General features: G+C 40.3%; 1 protein-coding gene and 1 pseudogene across 1 annotated transcript; both read left to right on the top strand.

Annotated features, from left to right (window-relative positions):
* Positions 1-956: 956 nt before the first annotated feature.
* On the top strand, positions 957-5483 carry LOC112006409 (4-hydroxyphenylpyruvate dioxygenase-like; annotated as a pseudogene).
* Positions 5484-22842: 17359 nt separating this feature from the next.
* Positions 22843-26038, top strand: LOC112006425 (4-hydroxyphenylpyruvate dioxygenase). Its single transcript, XM_024038689.2, has 2 exons — positions 22843-24130; positions 25564-26038. Exons 1-2 carry the CDS (start codon positions 23004-23006, stop codon positions 25748-25750), a joined length of 1314 nt encoding a protein of 437 aa, XP_023894457.1. The 5' UTR covers positions 22843-23003; the 3' UTR covers positions 25751-26038.
* Positions 26039-27129: the final 1091 nt, after the last annotated feature.

The following is a 27129-nucleotide window of genomic DNA, read 5'->3' as shown; positions in this document are numbered from 1 at the left end:
TATAATATCTCTAGTATCAATTAATTTTTTTGAATTTTCTTTAAAGTGAAGTAAAAAAACAATAGGAAAAAGTTTACCTTTAAACTAGTTTGGAGGAAACGTCCTCCAACCTATTACGTGCATTGCAAGAGACTATTCACATGCATTTTTGTTCGTAAGAACCTAAGGTTTGATTGTTTCAAGGTCAAGCGGTTCCACCATGCCGAGTTCTGTTGCATCGTCGCCACCAACTCAGCGCCATGTTTCTCATGGGTTTTGGGCATGCCCATTGTGGCCAAGTCCAAGGGCGGCTCTACATTCATGCCAGGGTGGTCATATGCACTTTAACTTTGGAAAAAAAAAAATTTATTATAAATAAAGTTTAAAAATTGTATGATTTTTTTACCTTTAAAAAAAGTTGTGACCATATTAAATTTTTTTAATTCCAACATAAATAAACTTTGGACAAAGTTTGGCAACAAACTTGGTTGTAGATTAAGGTTATAACTCCATTTAATAAATTTTTTTTAAATTTTTTTATTGAATGTGAATTTTGACAAATCTGCAATTAAATTACATTTTCTTCTATTTCCTCCATGCATGTTGTTAGGGTCATATTTTCCATGTAATTAACTAGTCTTTTGACAAAACACACTTTACTTGTAATTGGGTAGATCTAAGTTAGGTTTAATCAACCAAGACGTATGTTACTTAAACATATCAAGTGGTATCTTTAAAGTCATGAAGATTGATCCAAGAAACAAGTGAATAAAAGCTGATTCATTAAGTCTCAACAGAAGCTTGATATATACTACTATCGAGGTTAAATGAATAAGCTTAACATAAGCTCGATCTATTGAGAATTACGATTTCAAAAATTTCAGATCTGAAATCTGGTCAATGTCGTATTAGTTGATTAGAGTTTCTTTTCTCACAACCCTAGTAATATATAAGACATATTTTAAAAGCCGTCATACATGGATACAGAGAACCAGAACTCATATACTATGTGTGAAGCGACTGCATTTGTACGCCTTTAGGTTTTGTAACCAAATGCTTCCTGATCTTCATCGTTTATGAAGTGAAGAATTTTGTAGCCAACAACAATCATTCAAGTTGTTGGAGTTAGTCACATACTGGGATCCGTGTTATTCACATATTGGAGATTCGTGCAACAAAGGAAAGAAGGTTACTACAAAATCAAGTCCAATTGGGTATTGGAGCAAATGTTCAACTGTAGGTTGGTATTTTGGGATAGGTCAGGGTAGTGGTAAGATTCCTTATACTTGTAACCGCTTGATTATTGATTAGTGGATTCTTGGGCTAGGGTAGTGGTAACATCTCATTGGCATGAAATTTGACATGTATTTTCTTCGACTGCTCTGTGTGTTGCAATTTCACATTCAAACACGAGTTGGGTGTGCATGCCATTGCAATTGAGGTTGAGGATGCCGAGTCTGCCTTGCATATCAGTATCTCCCATGGTGCCAAGCTTATGTCTCCACCTATTGACCTCGGCAACAAAGACGGCTCCTCTACCATTCTCACCAAGGTTCACCTCTTAGGCGACGTCCTTCATCAAATCATCAAACTCTGACGATTCATTGTTATTCTTGCCCAATTTTGAAAGTGTGGATGAAGTCTCATCCTACCCGTTGTTGGATTTTGGGATCCAACGGCTTGACCACATTGTGAGCAGCGTCCCCAAAATAGCACCTGTGGTTTCATACCCGAAGAACTTCACCAGGTTCCATGAATTCGTAGAGTTCACAGCTGAGGATGTAAGGACCTGTGAGAGTAGGTTAAACTTTGTAGTTTTGGTCAACAATGAGGAAATAGTTCTTTTACCATTGACTAAGCCGGTGTTTAGGACAAAGAGAAAGAGCCAAATATATAGAGGGGTAGGACTAGTGTACCACTTGGCATTGGAGAGTGAGGACATACATATATAGAACACTGAGGGAGATGAGCAAGCGAAATGGGGTACTAGGGGTTGGGGTTTGAGTTCACGCGATCGTTGCCACTAACGTATTATAAGAATTTAAAGAATAGGGTAGGGGATGTGTTAACGGATGCGCTGATTAAGGGGTGTAAGGAGTTAGCTAGGGATTATGGTGGATAGGGATGATCAGGAGACATTGTTCCAAATCTTCTCCATGCCTGTATGAGATAGGTATTTCAATTTCTGCTATGTGTGTATAATATGTAACATTAATAATACATTATAGTATAATATAATGTAGTAGTGAATAGTATGGAAGAGAGTTAAGAGTTCATATATATTACTAATGTTATGACAATCTAGTATGTATTTGTCAATGATAAAGAGCTATTATCATAACCGGACTCCATAGGTTGAGATTCTCTAAAAAAAAAAAAAAAAAAACTTCTAAAAAAGAAAGATATGTATTTCTTTGCTAGGTGGTGGACTCAATAGACAAAAACCTACTACCATATTATCCATTCTTGAAGTGTTTTGGGCTTTTCATGGTTTTATGAGTAAGAAGTGAAATAATATAATTAAAGACTGAAACACTACCTTCATTCGAATATGAAGTGAAATAATTTGCTTAAAGTTTGATTAAATATGTCCTGAACTTAGAATTGGTATATGTTGTCCTATTTTTATTGATACGTGCATGGTTAGGACAATGTGCATGAAGTGAAGTGGATGTAGAATGGAACCATATATGTTAGTGCATGTAATAGGAGGGAAGTGTTACTCCACTGTTTGTGTTAAGTTAGTTTAAGAATTATTTGAGTATTATGTTAACCTTAGTTGCTTGCCAATACCAAAAATAAATTAGGGTAAATTTCAAAATTGATTATTTTAATCCTTAAGTTCAAATGGACTCTAACGCCGTTATTTATTTTAGTTTCTCTTTCTCACCCTCAAACCTTTCTTCTCTCTCCTCACTCTTTCTTCTTACTCTCTCTTTAGCACCCTCATCCCCCCCTTTTTTTTTACTCTCAGGCCACTCTTTCTTCTCACCCTTTCTCTGGCTCCCTCATCCCTTTTCCACTCTTAGACCTCTCTTCTCTTCTTGTGGTCTTTGCGGCAACGTCGTGGTGTGGGTAAGTGGTGTTCATGGGTTTTGATGTGGATCTATGTTGGCTCTCATGGTCTTTGTGGCGGCGTCATGCTGTGGGTTAGCATTGGTTCAGGGGTTTTGGTGTGAATTGGCGTTGGAGGGTTTGGGTTATTTGTGGGTTGGCGATGGAGGCTTGTGGATTTTGGTTTAGATCGATTGTGGATCGGTAGTACGGTGGAGGCTTGTGGATTTTGGTTTAGATCGATTGTGGATCGGTAGTGCGATGGAGGGTTGTGGATTTTGGTTTAGATCGATTATGGATCGGTAGTGGAGGTTTATGGATTTTGGTTTAGATCGGTTATGGATTAGCGATGGAGGTTTGTGGATTTTGGTTTGGATCGGTGGTGGTGGGTTTACTTTGGATTTTTTTTTTTTTTTTGAGCGAAGAGTTTGAGTTGGTTTAAGCAAAAGGTTTTGTGGGTTCTTATGAATGGTTATGTTAAGTGTAATATGGGTTTGGAGACTTTGAGGGATATGTTGGTGAGTGGAGTTGAGCCTGATGAATTTTGTGTAAACTGTGCTTACTACTTATGCTTAAATTGTGGTGGTTTTGCAAGGGAAATAGATTCATGAGTATGTTATGAAGATGAATGGGATGGAGTCAAATGTGTTTATGGGGACCGCGCTTGTTGATATGTATGCTAAGTGTGGGAGTATAGACATGGCTGAAGAAGTCTTTGAGGGGATGCCTAAAAGGAATGTGTTTTCATAGGCAGCCATGATTGAAGGATGGGTAGTACATGTGTTAGGGGTGCCCAGACCCGACCCACACCCGTCGGACTGACCAAACCGCCCGATCTCCACCCGATTTCAGCCCGAACCGACGCTCCTGTCAGTCGGTTACGAGTTTCTGCGCCCAAGACCCGATGCCGGCGGGTCGAGTGGCGGTTTTCTTCTCCAAAACCCGAGCCACCCGACCCGATCAATGTTCTATACAAATCCGGCCAACTCTGGCAAGATCAAGCTTAAATTCGAGGAGATCTGGTGAGATCTCGACCATATTTGGTAAGATCAAGCTTAGATTCGAGTAGATCTGGCGATATTGAGCTTAGATTCGAGGAGATCTGGCGATATCGAGCTTAGATTCGAGTAGATCTGGCGAGGTCAAACTTAGATTCGAGGAGATCCAGCCAAGTCCCAGCAATTTTTAGGCAAAAATGCAAAATCTGGTGAGAAAATGCAAAATCTGGCGAATATTTCTAGAATCCGGTGAGTTTTTCCAGGTTCCAGCGACTTTTTTTTTTTTCCAAATTTTGATGCTTTCTTTATTCCGACGACCCGCCCGACCCGACCGACGTTCACCCTCATCCAAAACCGACTCAACCGATTGTTTCGGCAGGTCGAGTCTGGGTTCCTCTGCCCTCCACTCGATGCCGGCGGGTCGAGTCTGGGTTGGGTCCAAAACCGACCCGGCCCGACCCGTGGATAGCCTTAACATGTGTACACAGGGAAGGCAATTCATTGTTTGGATAGGATGCAAGTAGATGATGGGATAAAGCCTAATGTGGTTGTCCTTCTTGGGGTTCTAGTGGCATGTACACATGCAGGAATCTAAGAGGAAGGTCAACTGCTATTGGATGACATGGAAAATCGATATGGTATTAGACCAAAACATGAGCATTATAACTGAGGTTAATAGTGTTAGAATTTGTTTGGACTAAAGGCTTGAAATGATCAGTTTTGAAATCTTTTGGACCTCCTTGGTATTTGGCCAAACCTCAGGGGTAGTTAATGAAATTTACCCAATAAATTAATATTTCTAAGTGTGCTATATATATATTAAACAAAATGAAAGACTTGATTCTAGCTTAACAATGCATGATAAGACATACCACTAAATGATGCTCTCTTCTTGTCCTTTCTTTAGTGGTGAACCAAATATAGTGGTCGAGTTTATAATTAAAATTCCCTATTTTGTTGATAGTGTTTTATTTATACCCCACGAACTAGAGTATGTTATATGTCTCATTATTTTTTATTTTAAATTTTAATTATTTTATTTAAAAAATAAAAATAAAATATTTGTGACAAATTATGACTGGTGAAGCGTAAAATGAAATACTCGAAATGAGAAAAAGAATTTTTTATCATTAGAGTTCATAAGTTGGGGAGGTCCTAACTTGTAATAATTATAGCAATGTCAACATAATTTAATGGTTTTTTTAAGGTTTTTTTTTTTTAAAACCAAAAAAATGAAGAAGAAGAAGAAGAAGAAAAGTGGAATAGGAATTTTGATTAATTTTTTATATTTCCATTATGTTAGATTAATTCAGATCAAGAGTAGGGTGCATGCTCAAGGATGAGGAAGGGAAGGATTACCAAAAAGGCGGATGTGGAGGGTTTGGGAAGGGTAACTTCTCCGAGCTCTTCAAGTCCATCAAGGAATATGAGAAGACACTTGAAGCCAAGTGAATTTTTGAACCAGATGTTGCATAAATAAATTCCTTGTGGCATTTTCATCAATAAATCACGAGTATTTTTTTTTTATGAGAATCACGAGTATTGTTTTACTTTATGAATAAGGTAGTTGCAAGAGCCATGGTTTTGGTCATAAATCATAATGTTTAAAAAAAAATGGTGGAATAATGAAAGATCTTGTGATGCATAATAAGCTTCACGGTTCTTCTTAAAAAGAAAATGATGTGATAATAGCTTAATTTTGCATATTTATATCATTGCTAGAAAGTACTATCATACTTATTTTGAGTTAATTCATATTTATATTTGGTTTTGGAATAATTAATTTTGCGCTTAATTGAATTTTATTGTGTGAATTTGTCTTTTGTAGAAGATTGGAATTAAATAAGTGGATTTGTGCAAAGAAGAAAGCTAATGAACTTTACTTTTACAAGAGCCATGATGAAGTTAAAAAAGGCCAACTCAATTAAATTTAAGTCTAATTGAGGCAAGAAATCAAAGGAAATTTTCACCAAATCCAAGTCCAATTCAGATTAGGATTCCAGCTTGCATATCAATTAGTGTTTTGGCTCAGATATCTAATCGAGATAATTCAAGTTGGGCTGGAAATTTAACTTAAAGGGCTACAACTTTGTAGTTTACCAAAAGTACGAATTCTAACGTTAAATGGGCCAAAATTATCGGTTAAGTGAAGCCTAAAAATCTGAGATTTTCTCCAAACAGGAATTCAATTTGTAATATGATTCCTTGACCTATTTAAAGGCTCTTTAGGGCAAAATTCAGAGGAGGCTAGTGCTAGGGCTGTGGGCTAGACATAGAGAGCGCGACTACCTCTTTGATTTTCTTTCATGACAGTTAGTTCTATTTTATTTGTCTAGTTTAATGTTTAGTATTTTATTTTTGTGTTTTATTTCAATTACCATGAGTAGCTAAATTTATAATTAGGGTTGATGGTGAAACCTTGTTAAGGATTATCAGTAATATTCATGTGATTTGATTTTTCCCACAATAGTTGTTCTTTAATGATTTAAATTGTTCTTGCTTCATATCAATTGACTAATATGAGATTCTAGATATGAGTTCAATCATGTTTTTCTCATGATTTAGAATTTGTCTTAATTAATTGAATGCTTGGTTTATTATTTCTTGATTTTAAAATTGGATATCTCTTATGATTTGTTTGGCTACAAATACAATTGATGATTTGATTTTATACCTAGGAAGCGAAGAAGAGCATGCTTTAGATATTTAAATAGAAGTTTTAATGATAATATTCTCCATGGTAGCATGATTGATTTCTAGATTATCATGTAGTGGTTAGGAAAAATTAATGATCATAAATATATGTTGATATGAATTAATAATGTGGATTCCAAAACCTTAATTACTTTCTCTAAATTGTTTACATCTCTTTACTGCATTATATTATATCTTTTTTTTGTTTAATTATTTGCTTAGTATATTTAATTTCAAACAACCAATTTTTATTAAACTAGATTATGATTAATTTGGTTAAGATTTGATTAATTTTTCTATGTTCATTCAAGTCTTTATGAGTTCGACCTCTTTTTTGTCAAACTATACTTCGGTACGGTTTGGACACTTGCGAGTACTTTAAAATTTCACAACAATAATAATAATAACTAGCCTCTGAGCACGCGTGTGCTCAGAGGCTCTTCTATTTTTTGGGTAAAAAAAAAAATGAATACGTGGGGTGAGTTTTGTAGTTTGGAGGAGTTTTAAAACTAACAAAAGAGTAATCATATCTTGTAGGGAGTTAGTAGTAGTAAAAATATGAATTTAAATCAACATAAAAGTAGGGGTTTAGAAGCAGGAAGACATTTCAACGTAAAAGTAAGAATTTATTATTTTTGTCAATTTACTATTTTAACCCCATTTTTAAGTTTTAGGTAGGGGTATTTTTGACAGAAAAAAAAAAAAAAAAAAAAAAAAAACAATAACTAAGTTTCTTTTGCCAATTTACTATTTTAACCCAATTTTTAAGTTGTTGGTTAATTAATTTAAGGGTATTTTTGACATGAAAAAAAGCAATAATTAACTTTCTGAATCCTCTTAATATATACAGATAAAACTTCACGGTTGTCATTTCTTATTTATTATCTTAATGTGGGTGTTAAAAAATCCTTTGTATATTTGATTATTCTCACGAGTGTGTGTAATTTCAAAGAGAGCCAATTTCATATTAGAGATCATTTTAATTTGACTAATTAAGAGAATATATATTTTGGTCAATATCGATTTCAGTTGCTTTTTGGGGTGTGATTGTAAAACTATGTAAATCAATTTGCGTGCAACAAATTTAACCCTATTTGTTAAGAGCTTAAAACTATTAGCCCATATTTAAGTTAATATGCCAATCTCTAGCACAGCAATTATAATAATCGACACATGAAAAGGAATCACGAAAAGATTCATTTCAGCCCGCAAAACATCTCTGTCACAAAAATGTGAAGAAAGGAGAGAGAGATGGTCATAATAGAAAGAGAAAATAGAAGTAGAGAAGCAGAGACCGACGAAGAAGAAGAAAAAGAACTGGAGAAGAAAATGCAAGACTCGCACTGCAAGTCAATAATTTGTACCGACCAATTTTTATTTTTCTTGCCGAAATGGCCGATATTATCCGCTACATCCGTTATAGACCGATATTTAGAGTGATACGTTTTGAATGAATTTATGTACCAGTTCATCGACCGGTACAATAAATATAGGTCATACCGGCTAGTATGTACAACATTGATTCGACTCCTTTACTAATTTTCTGGTCATGCGTGATTGTCACTCCCTTTTGACCAATTCATCAGCAAGGCATGGTAGATTGGATAAGAGAGAGAATTGAACACATAATTCAGCAGTGCATTTAATTCTTGCTTCTAATTCAGCATTACCAATCCCAAAATGGTCATAAACTTTTACACGATTTATTGTTACACGTTGAGTTATACAATGCCGTACGGGACACTATTTGTTACACAATAAAATTGTCTTTTAACAGTTACAACTCAAATCGTGTTGTTATATGTCCGATACAGACGATAATGTATAACGATCATCTATCAATAGCCAGCCAAATGACTAATGAGTGAAGGACTCCAGAAGCCGGAAGGGAAGAATAGAATAAGAGTGATTGGCCATTCTGATAAACGTGCCACATCATCCCATCAATATCCCTACGAGACAATTCCACCACATTACCCCCAAAAGCTTACGTGCCGACTTAACTCGCTTGATCCCATTTGTCCAAACCCACATTCCAAAACCAAATTCCCCCCAACATCTCTATTTAAACCCGCTCATTCTCTGCTACGTACCTCCTTCACCACTCCATTTCCCACTGACTCCACCCCAACTAGCAACAACCGGGTTCAAAAATTGATTTTTCATCAAGTATATCCATTTTCTGAGGTTTTAATTCCTCAATATATATATTTTTTAACTATCGGTGTGCTGTAGGATTATCATTATGAATGAAAAGATTTAAAAATGTGATTTACTTCATCTTAGATAAGGCAAAGTGTCATTATAATTTTTTTTTTTTTTGAGAAGAATTATAAACTTTTATTTGGTTTAAAAAAGTGATAGAGATTATTTGCTATGTGGCCATGTGGAAAATTAAGTAATTAATGTTGACAATCTATGATATAAGATATTAGTTTACAAAAGTTAAAGCCTTAAAACCTTAAAAAAAAAAAAGTTAAAGCCTAAAAAAAAAGTTAAACCTTAAAAAAAAAAAAAAAAAATTTATGGTTTTCAATTACATTGAGTTTTTATTGTCCTAATATTTTGAAGTCCATTTTTGGAAGTAAGAAAAATAGTGTTGTATGGGGTATGATCCCAGGCCCATTGGGCCTTGAGCCTTGTCCCAAACATTCTCAAGGACCAAAACTGAGCCCAAACCTTATAGTAAGTCCATTTTATTTTGGATGCATGATAGACGAGTCCATGTCCGGTCAATTATGACTTGCTCGGGGATATGTTTGCTTGGAACAACCCATGTCCCCGACAGCTCGGTATTGCCTTGGGGAGTATCGTTGCTGAGCAATCTTTTGGAGACAAAAATCAGTTTCAATGCCATTACCACTTTTTCCAATGGAGCATATTCCTTGTTAGGAATAATCAAATTGGACCCCACCCACATGAGTGAGACTAGAAGCTAATCATGGGCACCCCACCAACCTCAAGCTATAAATAGAAGTAGGGAGTAAATAAGGGGGTTGGTTGGTGGGGGGGTAAGAAATAGAGAGTGAGAAAAAGAGAGAGAGCACTATCTAAAGGGAGGAACTTAAAAATGGGATAAGGGAAGTTCGTGAAAGTTGAGAGGTGTAATTAGGATACTTGGTAGTGAACTACCCTTAGTAGGAGATTCTAAACCCACCATACATATAAGTTGTGAGCCCAATTCTAAGCCCGATCCATTAAGTAGAAGTTGGGCACACACAAGTGTATTACCCATTTTTTTTTTCCTTATCTTTTGAACCACTTCTTGTAAGGGCAGGTTTGTATCCTCAGCCCAAAAGATAGATGGATTAAGGACCAAAGAGCCTAATACAATGAATTTGTAGAAAGTGGGCTAAAAACTAGGTTTCAATGAATCGGACAACACTCACAATGGACCAAAGATAGTGAGAAAGCAAGAAAAACAATGAAAAAAAAAGTTTGTGCAAAGAAATTCTTCCTTGGCAATGTCCGAGGAGAGTAATTCTTGGATATCTGTATTTCTCTTAGACTTGTTAAAATTATAGTTCTTCGTGCTATAGTGTTTTTTCTCTTTCGATTATCAGATCCCCTTTTTGAATGGGATTCTTCTCCTTTATATTACCCTCCTTTATTCTATCTTAGCCCTTCATATGTAGATCAAATGGCTGGCTTTTATTCTTGTCCCATCAACACCTTCCTGAAACTTTTAGTGGTAGTTGTAAGGCTGAACATCATTGTTTAGGCATTACTTTCACATTAATGTGGTTAGAGAGTTAGCTACAAAGTATTTAATACAATGATAGCAGCTTTCTCTCAGATACTTCTTACCTTCCCCTTGTCTCGTTCCTTCTTGATGCTTATCCTTAACAGTGGAATTGCCAAGAATGTTGCTCTTGATGGTAGGTCAACCCTTTTGACCTCTGCACCGTCAAAGCCGAGGAGGAGTTTATCCCCGGACCATCTTCCTGAACTCTCATGACCAGTCACCTTCCTCCATTCACTAGCCTGCACTTCTACATCAGCATCGCTAAAGCCGAGGAGTTTATCCTTAGACCATCGTCTTGAACTCTCATGACCAGTCACCTTCCTCCATTCTTTAGCCTACACTTCTACATCAGTGTGTCTTGGGACTAATAAGTGTTTTCGGACAGGACCCACGACCCAACATACACTTCTGGGCCTACCATCCCTAAACTTCTTATCAATTTTTATTTTTTTTTAAAAATGCTAAAGGTATTACAAATTTTACTATATAAAACATACAAACTAATATATCAATGTATGTTATTAGTGAGTTTTGACCTTCTAATAAATGAATATTTTGTTTTATTTTTATTTTATAATTTTTTATGGGAATTTTTATTTTATAATTGATGATACATCAATTTATTAGTTTTATATAATAAAGTTTATAGTATCCTTAAAATTCTATAATTTTGGGATATTTTATAATAAGGCATGAGTTTTTTATTTTATTTTATTTTTATAATTTATTAAAAAAAAAAAAAACCATTAAAAAATGCAGACATAACTTGTAAGTGGCCTAAAGTCTTAAGCCGCCACCAGAATCTAAAAAGCACAAGTTTTATACAACACAATTTGGTCTAAGTGGATGGAGGGGGAAGTAGAGGTAAGGGTGTTTATGGTTTGGTTGTTGTGGTTATTGGCCAATTTTTTCACCGCACCATAGGGGTCAATTTCCCCTTCACCAGCTCCGATGATAACCATTGGAGGTTGGTTCTTTGGTCTTTAAGTTTTTGTCAAATCGAAAGTTAATTGCACAAGATTCCTCCACGAGAGAGAGAGAGAGAGAGAGAGAGAGAGAGAGAGAGAGGAACATGAAAATCTAAGTTCTAAACTCATAAATCTTAGATCAAACCCATAGATCTAAGATCTCAATCCAAAAATCCAAGATATAAATACAAAACTTAAGATCTAAACAACAAAACCCAAGATCTAAAGGTTCTAAATCCAAAACCCTAGATCTATACACTAAAACCCACAACAAATCAAACCCACATTAGACTTTCTTTGATTACAATGAGGGGGAGAGAGGTTTGACACCTAGTTGGGTGGTGGTGGAGAGATGAACCACTGGTTAAGCCACAATAGAGAGATTTAGCACTTAGGAGTTAAGGTTTGGTTGGTATCAATTCTTAATACCCAGATTGAGGGTGCCATTGAGAGAATTTAGAGTTTTGAATAAAAAAATGAAGATGAAAGGGTAGAGAGAGATAGAAATTTGATGATATATATTGGTTTGGTTTAGCTACTATCAGAATACATGATCTAGCTTCGACGAGCACACCGCATTGGCGTTGAAACTAGCTGTCTTCTCCAATTACAAGTTTGAATTTAGTTGGTTGGCTTGTGGAGCAGTGTGGTTTAGTTGGTTTTGGGACAAAATGTCAATTTGAGTACTCTCCTACACTCCTCCCTCCCCCATCCAATCTAACCATTAAACAACACAAATACTCTAGCGTAAGCGCTAGCTAGACAAACTTTGGAAGCTTGTGACTTAATGTTTAGTTGGAAGAACTCCTATATTTACTACTTCATTATTTCAATTAATAACAACACTAACTTTTTATTAAAAACCAGCCTTACCACACGTGCTTCACGAGTGTGATGAATTTTTTTTTTTTTTTTTGAGTTTTAGTGTCAAAATTTTCCAAAAAATAAAAGAGAAAGAAGCCACTAAAAATCATATACAACAATCAAAATCATATGAGCAATAAAATGATTAAGAAACCACTAAAATAATTACCTTGTAGGAATGAACTACTCATTCCTCTGATAGAAAAAGAGTGTTAAAAAAACTTACATGAGTTGAGAGAGAGAGAGATAGAGTGAAAAAAAAAAAACTATTTTATTTAATTTAGCTAAAATTTAGAAATATTTAAATTAGTAATGATGAGGTAAACAGGTACTGACGAAACTATCGAGCCTGTCCTATGAGGACGAGACCTTCGATAGAGACGAGAACACCCTCAGGATAGACAACGTGGAAGGCAGCGCTACTGACGAGGACACCCAGTCCATTTAATGCAGTCAACTAAACGGTTACACTTCCAACTGTACGAACCGTTTGAAGACATTGATGCCTTATTACACAGCCCCAAAACGTTACCCAATGGAGCATTAAGACCTCCATAACTCCTCCAACGGCTAGGGACCATGAGAGCATATATAAAGCCCATACACTCCCACGAAAAAGAAGAGAGACAAGTAAGAAAGGAGATTGTTTATTTGCTTTTATGTTCATCTTATATTGCTTTTCTTTTAAGAGAGTTTCATATTCTGACTTTGGCATCGGAGGCGTTGTGGCAGGCACCACACCGGTGACCATCTTCAAAGGCTGAAGAATCATCTCCGTCCGACAAACAGTGCTGACGAGTTCACACTCATCAGTTTGGCGCCGTCTGTGGGGAACGACATTTTTCGTGTTCAAACTCGAAATAGTGGTTCCTTATTCTTATTCTTTTTAGGATGGAGTCTAATTAAGATTCTGCAGCCCTAGCTCAGCAAGTTCAAGCCCTTGCAGCCACAGTTGAAGAACTGACTAGGCAAAACCAAGAAATGAGGTTACGGCTTCAGCAGGAGGAAAATCGTTCGAAGGGAAATCAGGAAGATGAGGGGGATAGCAACAGAAGAAGTGACCATCGAAGGCCAAACACTCCCGCCGAGCAAAATTCAGATATTCTTCGAGAGATGAGGAGGGAGATGGAGGAACTAAGGAATGCCATCAAAGAAAAAACAGAGCGGAGCGTGGATCGGATGGTCCGGGCGACGGATTCGCCATTCACAATAGCGGTCCTCGACTGTCCAGTGCCATCAAAGTTCCGGTTACCTCAGCTCGAGCCTTTCGATGGGTTGAAGGACCCCCAAGATCACCTAAACACCTTCAAGACGACCCTGGGACTTCAATAGCCCCCAGATGAAATATTGTGTCGTTCCTTCCCAACTACACTCATGGGAGCCGCCCGAGAATGGTTCACAAAGTTGCCAACATCGTCCATCGATACGTTCGAGCAGCTGAGCAACGCCTTCCTGCATCACTTTATTGGAGGACAATGACCAAAGAGGACCGCTGACCATTTGCTTACCATCAGGCAGGGAGAAAAGGAAACCCTGAGGTCGTATGTAAAACGTTTCACGAGGGAAACACTGGAGGTGGACGAAGCCGACGATATGGTGCAGCTGACGACCTTCAAGGCAGGGCTGAGGTCCGAGGATCTCGTCAGCTCACTTGCGAAGAACCCCCCAAAGACGATGGCTGAAATGCTCCTCAAGGCGCAGAAGTACATAAACGCTGAGGACGTATTGGCTACTATCAAGGACGGGGACAGACCAGGGGACAAAGGAAGAAAAGAAGACGATCGTAGAGGGCAAAAGCGGGACCGACCAGATCGTCGAATTAATGACGGAGTCAGAAGGAAAGATGATAAAAATCCACGCACGGTAAAATTCACTCCTCTCGTTATGCCCGTTGACAAAATTTTAGCGCAGATTAAAGACGAGCACTACCTTAAGTGGCCGAGACCACTGCACTCATCTCCTAACGTCCGCTACAAAAGTAAATACTGCCGATTTCACAAAGATCATGGCCATTGCACCAAAGATTGTAGGGATCTCAAAGAGCAGATAGAAGAATTGATATGAAGGGGGAAGCTGTAGAAATTCGTGAAGAAGGGGGAACACAATAAATTCTGAGATGAAAACAAAGGCCAACATGGGTCCTCATCCAGGAACGACGGCCGTCAATCATAACCTCCTCAAAATGTGGTCGGGGAGATACAGACGATCGCAGGGGGGCCTACCACCGGGGGCTCATTCAAGTCACTCAAGAAAACACATCAACGACAAGTGAACAACGTCCATATGACACCCCTGCCAAAGTACAGACGAACTGATCAGGATATGACCTTCAACGAGAGTGACTCCAGAGGAGTGAAACAGCCTTACAATGACCCCTTGGTCATAATGCTCACCATAGAAGGGTTCAACACCAAAAGGGTCCTCGTGGACAATGGTAGCTCTGCCGATATCATTTACTTTTCCGCATTCCAACAATTGAAGCTGGATCCCAAAAGACTTCATCTATTCGATTCTCCACTCGTTAGTTTCAGCGGTGACAGGGTGTATCCTAGAGGCATAGTGACGCTGACGGTAACAGTGGGAACGTACCCAAAGCAGTTGACTCGTCAGATAGACTTTTTGGTAGTAGATTGTCCCTCATCCTATAATGTCATCATCGGAAGGCCAGCACTCAACAAGTGGAAGGCGTCCACATCCACCTACTGCTTGAAGGTGAAATTTCCAACGGAAGATGGTGTTGGTGAAGTTAAAGGAGACCAAGTTCTAGCTCGAGAATGCTATCAAGCTGTTTTAGCAGCTAAGGAGAACCACACGTGGGTAGTGGAAGAAAAAGAGGAAGAAAAGGTGGAAGCACTGGAAATAGTGGAGTTGATCGAAGGGGAAATGACGAAAACAACCAGAATAAGGACGACCTTAAGTCCTGAGATGAGAACGAGGCTCATTCAATTTCTCAGGGAGAACTTGGACGTCTTTGCTTGGAGCCATGACGACATGCCGGGCATATCTCCAGAAGTTATTCAACACAGGTTGAATGTGGACCCAGAGAGGAAACCCATCAAGCAGAGACGAAGAACTTTTGCGCCCGAAAGAGACCAAGCAATTGCTGACGAGGTAAGTAAACTCTTGACTGTAGGCTTTATCAGGGAGGTGTACTATCCAGACTGGCTGGCAAACGTCGTCCTAGTAAAGAAAGCAAATGAAAAATGGAGAATGTGCGTGGACTTCATAGACCTAAACAAGGCCTGCCCGAAGGACAGTTTCCCTCTTCCTAGAATAGACCAGCTAGTAGACTCTACGGCCGGACACAAGCTGTTGACATTCATGGATGCATTCTCAGGGTACAACCAAATAAAAATGGTTGACGAGGATCAGGATAAAACCGCCTTCATCACCAGCCAGGGGCTCTACTGCTATAAGGTAATGCCCTTTGGACTGAAGAACGCAGGAGCGACGTATCAAAGGTTGGTGAATAAAATGGTCGTCAAGCAGATGGGCAGGAATATGGAAGTGTACGTCAACGATATGCTCGTCAAGAGTAAGGAAGAACTCGCGCATCTGGACGACCTTAAGGAGACATTCGATACCCTTAAGCAATACCAAATGAATCTAAACCCTGGTAAGTGTGTTTTTGGTGTCGCCTCAGGAAAATTCCTCGGATTCATGGTGTTTCAGAGAGGAATAGAAGCAAATCCTGAGAAGGTGCAAGCTATACTCAATATGGCATCACCTAAGACCGTCAAGGAAGTCCAGAAGCTCACAGGCCGGATTGCAGCTCTTAACAGATTCGTGTCTAGAGCAACGGAAAAATGCTTACCATTCTTTAAGACCCTGAAGCAAGCCTTTGAATGGACCGACGAATGTGAGGCGGCCTTCCAAGAACTCAAGCGTTACCTTAGCAATCCACCACTCCTAAGCCCGTCCAAAGAAAGTGAAAACTTATACTTATACCTGACAGTTTCATCTACAGCCGTCAGTGCAGCCTTAATACGAGAAGAAGATAGGAAACAGCTCCCAGTCTACTACGTCAGCCAAGCTTTCCAAGGAGCTGAATTCAGGTACCCAAAGATCGAGAAAATCATGTTTGCATTGATATTAGCCTCGCGCAAGCTCAGGCAATACTTCCAGGCAAACCCAATCTTAGTGATGACGGACCAACCCATCAAGAAGTCTATGAATAAACCCGAGGTAGCCGGGAGGATGGTCTAGTGGGCAATTGAACTCAGCTAATTCGACGTGGAGTACCATCCCAGGACGGCCATCAAAGCACAAGCTCTGGCTGACTTCATCGCCGAGTTTACCCACCCAGACGAGCCGAGCCTTGCCAACATGGACGAGACATGGGTGATGCAGACCGATGGCTCATCAGCCCAAAAAAGAGGGGGAGTAGGGGTCTTCATAACCACTCCTGGCGGAGAAACATTGAAATATGGAGTCCAGCTGAAATTTCCAGCCACCAATAACGAAGCTGAGTACGAAGGAATTCTGACGGGTTTAAGGCTCGGAAGAGAGCTTGGGGCTAGGAACCTGCTAATCCAGAATGACTCAAAGCTAATAATTAGGCAGATCAGAGGAGAGTACGAAGCAAAAGAAGAAAGAATGCAGAAATACCTCAGGTTGACGAAACACTTGACTCAAGAGTTCGAAAAAGTGGAGTTCATCCAGATTCCGAGAAGCCAGAATATGGCTGCAGACGAAGTCTCAAAGATAGCCTCGTCGGAAGAGACAGAATCAAGAACAGACTTGATGATGGAGATACAGAGAAACTCCAGCATAGAAGAAATTTCAACATTCGCAGTCGATGGCACAAATAGCTGGATGACGCCCATCATGTCCTTCCTCCAAGATGGCCACCTACCCAAAACGCAGATGAAGCTAGGAAGATTAAGAAGAGATCCGCCAGATTCACAATTCTCAATGATACCTTGTACAAAAGAGGTTTCTCCATGCCCTACTTGAGGTGTGTTGACGAAGGAGAGGCCGAATATGTCCTGAGAGAGGTCCATGAAGGGATCTATGGAGATCATGCAGGCCTAAAATCCCTGGTAAGAAAAATTATGCGAACAGGTTACTTTTGGCCAACCATGCAAGATGACGCAACAAGATTCGTCAAGAAATGTGACAAATTTCAAAGGTTCGGGAACGTTCAACGACTCCCATCAGAAAAGCTGACGACGATAACATCTCCATGGCCGTTCGCACAATGGGGAATCGACATCGTTGGCCCACTGCCTCAAGGCAAAGGTCAGGTAAAATTCTTACTAGTTGCTATTGACTATTTCACTAAATGGGTTGAAGCAGAGGCACTGGCAACCATCACCGAGGCCAGAATCCAGGGGTTCGTGTGGAGGAATATAGTTTGCAGGTTCGGGATCCCACGGACGATCATATCAGACAATGGACGACAGTTCGATAGCCAGAATTTCAAGGACTTCTGCTCGAGCTTGGGCATCAAGAACCGGTTCTCGTCACCAGGCCACCCACAAGCGAATGGACAAACGGAAGTAACGAACCGCACATTGCTCAAGATCATAAAGACCAAACTGGACGACACGAAAGGAGCCTGGCCAGAAGAACTGCCCAACGTCTTGTGGGCCTACAAAACCACGGCTAGAACCCCAACGGGAGAGACCCCCTTCAGACTCACTTACGGTACCGAAGCAGTGATCCCTGTCGAAGTGGGAATAACCAGCACCAGGAGAGAAGCGTTCAATGAAGAAGAAAATGACGACCTACTGCGAGTTGACCTAAACTGCCTTGACAAAGTACGAGACAAAGCCTTCAGCAAGATGACAGAATACCAAAGAAAAATGACAGACTACTACAACAGAAGGGTGAAGCTCAAGAGACTCAACATAGGGGACCTCGTCCTGCGCAAAGTAACCCAGGCAACCAAAGACCCAACTCAAGGAAAGCTCGGCCCCACGTGGAAGGGGCCATACAAAGTCATTCACTACTCCAGATAAGGCAGCTACCACCTGGAGACCCTAGACGGACAAAGACTCCCAAGACCGTGGAACATTGAACACTTGAAGAAATACCATCAGTAGATGTAATGAAAAGACGTATTCGTCATTTACGATCAATAAATGAATTATTCAGCCAATATTTGTGTATAAACATGCCTGGAGAAACTAATGAAAGCCAAAAATGGCTAAGTAATAAGATTCCGCCTAGACGGATGTAAGTTACTGACGAAGATCACTAAGTGTTTAAAAAAGCCAAAAATGGCTAAGTAACAAGATTCCGCCTAGACGGATGTAAGTTACTGACGAAGACCACTAAATGATTAAAAAGCCAAAAACGGCTAAGTAACAAGATTCCGCCTAGACGGATGTAAGTTACTGACGAAGACCACTAAGTGATTAAAAAGCCAAAAACGGCTAAGTAACAAGATTCTGCCTAGACGGATGTAAGTTACTGACGAAGATCACTAAGTGTTTAAAAAAGCCAAAAACGGCTAAGTAACAAGATTCCGCCTAGACGGATGTAAGTTACTGACGAAGATCACTTAGTGATTGAAAAGCCAAAGACTGACGAAGATCACTAAAAAGCCAAAAATGGCTAAGTGATAAAGTCCCGCCTAGACGGATACAAGTTACTAACATGCATCAAATGAAAAAGAAGAGGGACGTGCAATCACAAATACAAGTAAGTGCCAAAGAAATAAAATTAAAAGCCAGAGGCTAGCAGGCCAATTGCCACTGTTTCTACAACTAAAAGCCCATAAACGCTGGGCTAAAAATGCTGTCCTCAAAATACGTAAAATTGTTTAGCAAATAGATTTACAAAAAAAAAAAAAGAAAAAGCCCAAAACATGACGGGCACCACAAAAAGAAAGAAATTTTTTCTGCTAAGTGTCAAACTCGTCCAGTCGTGTCGTCGGCAGGGGCATCCTCGATACGAGCGGCGTCATCAGGAGCGTCAGCCAGAGCCTCAGTCTCGGTGGCAGACGATTGAATAGCCTCGTCAGCTGCCATTTCTTGATCCACCTCTTCCAGATCAAGCGCCTCCATGTTTACTCCGGAAGGGTGTTTGACGAGGTATCTCCTCAGAAGCTCGAAACCCTTGAAATACCAACTGAAGAGCACGGTGTTGTACTCGTCAGTGGTCTGGAAGGCTGCTACTGATCTAGCTGCAATGGTCTTGAGGCTCTCCTTGGCCGCTACAATTTGCTCGTCCTTCTCAATGTTCAGCTGACGCTTCACCCTAAGATCGTCTGTAAGTTTCTTTGCTTGCTCTCTCAAGGTATTCGCCGTGCCCATGGATTCGATGAGATCCTTCTTCAAGCCTGAATTTTCCGCCTCCAACGCCTCCACCCTAGAAGTCAGGGACGCCACATTTGCCTCCTGAGTAAGATACTCAGAGGAAAGATGAAGACTCTCCCCCAGCACCTAAAAGAGAGTTAGAGATTTTCAAAAAAAAAAAAAGAAATCGAGGAAGAAGTACCTGGATGATCTTATGGACGTGGCCAGCAGCTACCCCACTGAGGGGGACACCGGACAAGGCCTTTAAATCTGCAGCAGTCACTACTTCATGGGCTCGATCCACGGCCATTTTCTCGTCATTCCAGATGGTAGATGGACGAGAGTCAGCCTTCTCCTTCTCTTTCCCTTTTTCAGAGAGACGTGGCCTTTTCGAGACGGGAGTGCCACCTATCTCTTCCAACGATACCGTTGGAGAAGCTGTCCTTGTCGTCTCCCCCACGGAGACGATCGGGTGGACGGAAGCAGCTGGAGCAACGGGGGCACCCCTCCCAGTAACACGAACTGTTTTCTTGCCGAGATTAGACAGCAGCTCATCTTTCTTCGACCTTATCTTGGCGTAAAGGTCCTTGTTAAACTTCATCGTCATCTCTGCTAGAAAAGAGCAACATAAAAAAAAAATAAAAAAAAAAAAAACTGACGGATTCAACACTTACTTTTCTTTCCTTCAATTTCGATGTTTCGCAAAACGAAAGAGGAAGGATCTGGACCAAGATTGTAGAAGGCTAACGTCCTCGGGTCTACCAAGTCGTCCCAGTTTTCAATTGTCTGGGCGTATTCGATTGCCTGCTCAACGCATTCCTTATTCCTACTCTTGAGCTTAGGCCGTCTCTTCACTGCAAAAAGAAGGATAACAAAAAATTGTGACGACCACAAGTAAATGAATACAACAAAACTAAAACGACAAGGAGGAAAACTGACACACCTAAGGTCGGGGTTGCCCACCGATGAAGCAACCTTGGAATGTCACCCCATTCCGGACTGGAGGGAGTCTCAAAGTCATCCTCGGACATAAAGAAAAATCTTGACTTCTAATACCTGAAGGACGAAGGCAGCCCTCTAATAATCCTGGTCCTTCTTTCCCAAGGAACCAGCTCATAATACCAATACTCTTTTGATTCTTTTAAACGATAAAGGTGGACAAGCTCACCCACCTTAATCATATCTCCATTAGCAGCCAACCATATCTCTATACAGTTGACTACTATTCTCTATGAATTAGGCATTAACTGCCTAGGGGTGATCCCAAAATAGCTCAGGAGCTCCATGAAGAAAGGGTGGACGGGGAATCTGAGTCCATAGGTAAAAGCAGCCTCATAAAAGCACACCTCACCCGGGAAGAAATGACAAGCCCTATCCTCGTCATTAGGCCGACGAACACGAACCCTCTCTGGAAACTGAAACCTATCCCTAAATCTACTCACCGTCTCGGCATCCAGACCACAAACCTCTTCAAGGGCATAGAAAGCCCTAACGACACGGGGAGAAGAGACAGCTGTATCCCCATCCACTGGATTGCCGCTAGACGACAACCCAGTCTCGAGATCGCTGGATCTGACCTCGGACATAATGTTCTCCCTCCACACCTGACCCTCGAACCAATCAACTGATTGCCTAATTAAAGGCAACAATTCAGTCAATACCACACTAAGGCCACTACCCTCAAAAACAAAATTCCCAAAATCAGAGAAAGTGCCTAAAGCCCCCCCCTAAACGCGCAAAAAGAAAAGAAACCGAGGGACAAACAACTCTAACCTCAGAACTATCAACCATGAAAATCCAACAAAAACACAGAAAAGACAAACAACCCAACTGAATCACAGGAAAATTAAAAACAAAAAGAAGCAGAAAAAAAAGAAAATCAGGAACAGTACCACAAGCAAAACCAAGAAAAGAGAAACGAGAGGGAAAGAGAAGCATACCTTAATCAATGGCGGATTGAGGGAGCTTTGCTTGACCAACGTATCAACTCAAAGAAAAGTAGCAGGAAAAAGCTAAAAGAAGAGTAATGGCTGAAATGTGAAGGAGAAAAATGAGAAAGAGAAGGAAGTTAAAAAGAAAAGCTCGAAAAACGGAAAGGTCGGCGGGAAACCCAATAGTCTCATCACCTTAGGCATTAATTGCACCAATCAGTGCGCGCCACGTAGGCCACGATCTGTGAAGCGCCGCCGCTTCGCACTTAATACGGAACAAAACCCCAAGAGTCATTTACAACCTGTAACCCTTCATATTCTATGATCGTCATTAAAACGACGAACACAGAATCGGGGGGCAGATGACGAGGTAAACAAGTACTGATGAAACTATCGAGCCTGTCCTATGAGGAGGAGACCTTCGATAGAGATGAGAACACCCTCAGGATAGACAACGTGGAAGGCAGCTTTACTGACGAGGACACCCAGTCCATTTAATGCAGTCAACTAAACAGTTACACTTCCAACTGTACGAACCGTTTGAAGACATTGATGCCTCATTACACAGCCCCAAAACGTTACCCAATGGAGCATTAAGACCTCCATAACTCCTCCAACGGCTAGGGACCATGAGAGCATATATAAAGCCCATACACTCCCATGAAAAAGAAGAGAGACAAGTAAGAAAGGAGATTGTTTATTTGCTTTTATGTTCATCTTATATTGCTTTTCTTTTAAGAGAGTTTCATATTCTGACTTTGACATTGGAGGCGTTGTGGCAGGCACCACAACGGTGACCATCTTCAAAGGCTGAAGAATCATCTCCGTCCGATGAACAGTACTGACGAGTTCACACTCATCAAGTAACTTTATATATTTAACTTTATTATTTAAGCTTGAGAGCATTTTGGTGCGTTGAATGATGGAACCAAAATAAGAAATTCTATTATTAGTAATATAGATATAAATGGATAAATAAATTTAATCAAAATGAGTGTACCTACCCCCAATAAGACGAGAAATTATACAGTCTTTTAGTGGACCACGTTATTTATCTACCACTTTATTAAAAAAATTTCATTTATTTAAAATTGCTGAGTTAATAATTAATTTTTGTTTAACACTTTTTTCTAACTTAACGAATTTAAATATATAAAATTTTTTTAATGAAATAATAGACCACGATACTTTTTTCCAAATATTACTCATAATTTCTCCGATAAGACTAAAAGTCTAGAAACAAAGAATAGGAGTCATTGCTTACCGTGAATCCTTGATAAACCTTCCACGTCATCCGATCATTATTCCATCCACAAGCAAAATCTCAGCCCATGTTGACCATAACGCTTACGTGCGGACTTCACTCGCTTAATCCAATCTTTCCAAACCCACATTCCAAAACCCAATTCCACCATCTCTATTTAAACCCACTCACTCTCCGCCATATTACTATTCCACCACCCAATCATTTCCCACTCACTCTGCCCCGTAAACCCAACGTTACCCGAAACCAACAACCAACAACAATGGGCAACAATCCGGACGAAACCGGGTTCAAACTCGTCGGATTCACCAACTTCGTCCGGGCCAACCCGAAATCCGACCGTTTCAAGGTCAACCGGTTCCACCACGTGGAGTTCTGGTGCACGGACGCCACCAACACGGCCCGAAGATTCTCATGGGGCTTGGGCATGCCCATCGTAGCCAAGTCGGATTTATCCACGGGTAACTTGACCCACGCATCCTATCTCCTCCGCTCCGGCCAGCTCAGCTTCCTCTTCACGGCTCCGTATTCTCCTTCTCTAGCCACCATGGAAAACGTGGCCCCCGCAGCCACGTCCTCCATCCCCACCTTCGATCGCGCTGCGTGTCTCGACTTCGCGTCCAAGCACGGCCTCGGCGTTCGCGCCATCGCCGTCGAGGTCGACGACGCCGTTTCCGCCTTCCACGTCAGCGTCTCCCACGGCGCCGCGCCCGTCTCCCCTCCCGCCCACCTCGACAAGGACCAGACGACCACTCTCTCCGAAGTCCACCTCTACGGCGACGTCGTTTTGCGCTACGTCAGCTCCAAATCCACCTCCGACTCCTTGTTCCTCCCCAAATTCGAGGCCGTGGACGCGACCTCGTCGTTTCCGTCGCTAGATTTCGGAATCCGACGGCTAGACCACGCCGTCGGCAACGTGTCCGATCTCGCCGCCGCCGTATCCTACGTAAAAACCTTCACCGGATTCCACGAGTTCGCCGAATTCACGGCGGAGGACGTCGGGACGAGCGAGAGCGGATTGAACTCCGTCGTTTTGGCGAACAACGAGGAAACGGTTCTGATACCGATGAACGAGCCGGTGTACGGGACGAAAAGGAAGAGCCAGATACAGACATACCTGGAGCACAACGAAGGAGCTGGAGTGCAGCATTTGGCACTGGTGAGCGAGAACATATTCAGTACACTGAGGGAGATGAGGCAGAGGAGTGGAGTTGGGGGTTTCGAGTTCATGCCGTCGCCGCCGCCAACGTATTACAAGAATCTGAAGAACAGGGCTGGGGATGTGTTGACAGATGAGCAGATTAAGGAGTGTGAGGAGTTGGGGATCTTGGTTGATAGGGATGATCAGGGGACCTTGCTCCAAATCTTCACCAAACCTGTTGGTGATAGGTATTTTATGCAACAACTAATTTAACTCTTTAACTCTATATTCACTATTGCTGCTGCATTTTTAATTTGTTTCCAAACTTTAGAGATCATTTTTCACATTTGAACCAAAAATTGGAAATAGGTGGGTTAAAAAGCAACCATCTTGGAGTGAAAATTGAAAATGAAAATGAAATAGTAGATTGTGTTTTGAATGTAGTTTTGGTGGTTAATTTTGTATGTGGTGGTTAACATGGTCCCAAGTGTAACCTTGGCTGGTAACCTTTTGCCCCCACCTTGATTGCTTCACTTTTTATTGAAAAGGTGAAAAAGAGAAAAGAATGTAAATTGAAAGAATAGAAAGTTATGGGTTTATTTTTTGCTTGATTAGTTATGTGGAGAATGTTAAAAGAAAAGATATTTGTGGTATGTTTTTGTTCTTGCGATGGACTTTCCCTCCAAATCTCACCTTTTATGTAGAGGTGACTTTAGATGGATTTTTGAGGAATATTTTAAATTATTTTTGTGGGGGGTCAAAAACACCAATAAAAAAGAACAAACTAGATGATTAAGATCAACACAACTATTTTATGAGGAAAGAGAAGGTAATTTACAATGGGAAGATTGGAGAAAGATTGAAGACCAAGATGGGTGAACTGAGTATGTTTCATTAAGAAATGGCCTTAGCCGAGATACAAAAGATGAACTTAAGCTATTACAAAGTCTTTCCTCTCTCTTTTTCTATTCTAAAACTGGAACCCCCTTCTTCTGTGGGTTAGGTCCTCCTTTTATCTTCCCCCTTCTCCTCCTTTTCCAGCTGTTCATTATCTGGCTGGATCTCAGAGGAAGCTAGTCCCATCAGACACTTCTTCTCTTACTTTTTGATCATGAAAGAAGAATTTTGGGGTGTCCTTACAGTTCAGGCGGGTCATTCATCATTCAATGCGCTGACATTAGGCAGGAACATCTAATTAACGCGGAGGTAACTATTGCTTTAGGCTTTGTGCTGTTTTTTAGTGTCCTCAGCGAGAATTCTGGGCTGAGACTTCAACCTCAGCAATACTGCTGTAGCTTTCCCTGGCTAAGGGATTCTCAGGTCACCTTGGCTGGTAGCTTGGGTGATTCTGCTCTTCTTTGGCCTTTGGGCTTATGATACTGAGACTTGGGCCTAATCCCATCCTCTTAAGTTGCTGCTCCAATAGTCTTTCTTCGGCCTGCAATCCACGTGGTGTAGATACCCCCTCCCACAACTTTCTTATCTATTTCTTTTGGTTCTTTTCCTTTCTTTAGTGGAGATTGGTGAACCAAACATAGTGGCAGAGTTCACATGTAGTTGGGATTTAAACTTGTAATAATTATAGCAATTTCAACATAATTTCATTTTTTTTTTTAGTTGTTCTGTTTTGCCCTGTTTACATTATTTTGGATTGATTGGTTTTGGTTAATCATATGGACAGGCCAACCATCTTCATAGAGATAATTCAGAGAGTAGGATGCATGCTCAAGGATGAGGAAGGGAAGGAATACCAAAAAGGTGGATGTGGAGGATTTGGAAAGGGTAACTTCTCCGAGCTCTTCAAGTCCATCGAGGAATATGAGAAGACGCTTGAAACCAAGCGAGTTTCTGAACCAGCTGCTGCATGAGAATATAGTCTTTGATGTAATGTTCATCCACAAACCACAATACTATTTTTCTTCCAAGAATAAGGTAGTTGCTAGAGCCATGGTTGGTTATACTATTTTTACAAAATTTGTGGACAAATTCTAAGATATTGTCATGCATGGAAGCTTCATGTGTCACACAAACCATCAGTTCAATGTACAAAGACATGAATGCTGAAATATGTTTATATAAATTGTCTAGTGTATGCATTTTGGCTGTAATTTTCGGCAACTTAAATGAGGAATAAATTCTGGAAATTTCTTCTGTAATGCAGGTTTTATATTTGTCCCTTGGAGAATGCACAATTATGTAAACAATATCTAAATAGATGTTTAGCAACAGTAGTTAATATTTCATTTTTGGTATGAATTGAGAGTCTCAGACTGGAGGCTAATTGGCAGTGAGGAAATTGAGTGTTGGAGGATTCAAGCTATGATGAATAAGGCAAGGTGTATTTTGCTGGTAGTCCATTAGGGTATGTATAAAGAAGCTACTAGAGCTCTTGTCCTAAAGGTTTCTTGCTACTCGGTGCCAATTGCCTAGAAAACCCCAAGGAGGATAGGTTGGCATCTCCAAAGGAAGGGAGAAAGTCCATCTTGTAAAGTGAAAACAAGTGTAATTTCCAACCAAGTAGATTCAGTTCCCAAAAAAATTTAAATTTAGGTGTGAAGCATGTCAATCTGGAATTGGTGGTACTTTTTTGAAGAGAACTCATAGGATAGGAGTGAGAGAAGTGTGGAGCAATTTGGAATATGTAATGGCAAAGAAGTTGGGGTTCGAAGGTTGTAGCAAGCAATGGTAGAGAGGCAAAATTAGTACATATACCCATATCAAGTTCCAAATGAAAACAAACTCATTTGGGATTTTTCTAACACTGCACGTTCAGTAAGCTAGTAGGTAGAGAATCCCAACTGGTAGTATTACTATTACTCATACAACTGATACAGGAATCCTTATAATTCACCAGAACAAAGACAAATAGGCTTAATTGGCAAGAACAAACAAACCCAGCTCTAATCGTTGATAAAATGTTAGTGAATCTAACCCAAAAACTTATCTATTAAATAGAGAGCCCAACTAGTACATGGACGTATGTAAATTCCGAAACACAACAATCGGATGCAGTTTGACTAATACGATCCAGTTTTGGAACTAGTGTATTTCTTTAGAGAGAATAACAAAAAATTTCTTCTCATTGGCTTTTAATTGATTTGCAAAATCAATCAACAAATGATTGAAGACAACACCAAAAGTTTCTACTCCAAGAAAATCAGTGTATTTTGATGTGAGATGTATGTCGTTCCCACAAATAGATTATATTGTTTTCAAATTTACTAGATACAGTTGTAGCTTGAAATAT

The sequence above is a fragment of the Quercus suber genome, unplaced genomic scaffold (assembly GCF_002906115.3).
Source record: "Quercus suber isolate HL8 unplaced genomic scaffold, Cork oak 2.0 scaffold_3B, whole genome shotgun sequence".
Lineage (NCBI taxonomy): Eukaryota > Viridiplantae > Streptophyta > Magnoliopsida > Fagales > Fagaceae > Quercus > Quercus suber.
The sequence above is the reverse complement of the archived record's forward strand: the minus strand, read 5'-3'. Positions and strand labels throughout refer to the sequence as shown.

Coding starts and splice junctions, on each gene's coding strand:
- LOC112006425 (XM_024038689.2), top strand. CDS start 23,004: ATGGGCAACAATCCGGACGAAACCGGGTTCAAACTCGTCGGATTCACC. Junction 24,131..25,563: donor ACCAAACCTGTTGGTGATAG/GTATTTTATGCA, acceptor TCATATGGACAG/GCCAACCATCTTCATAGAGA.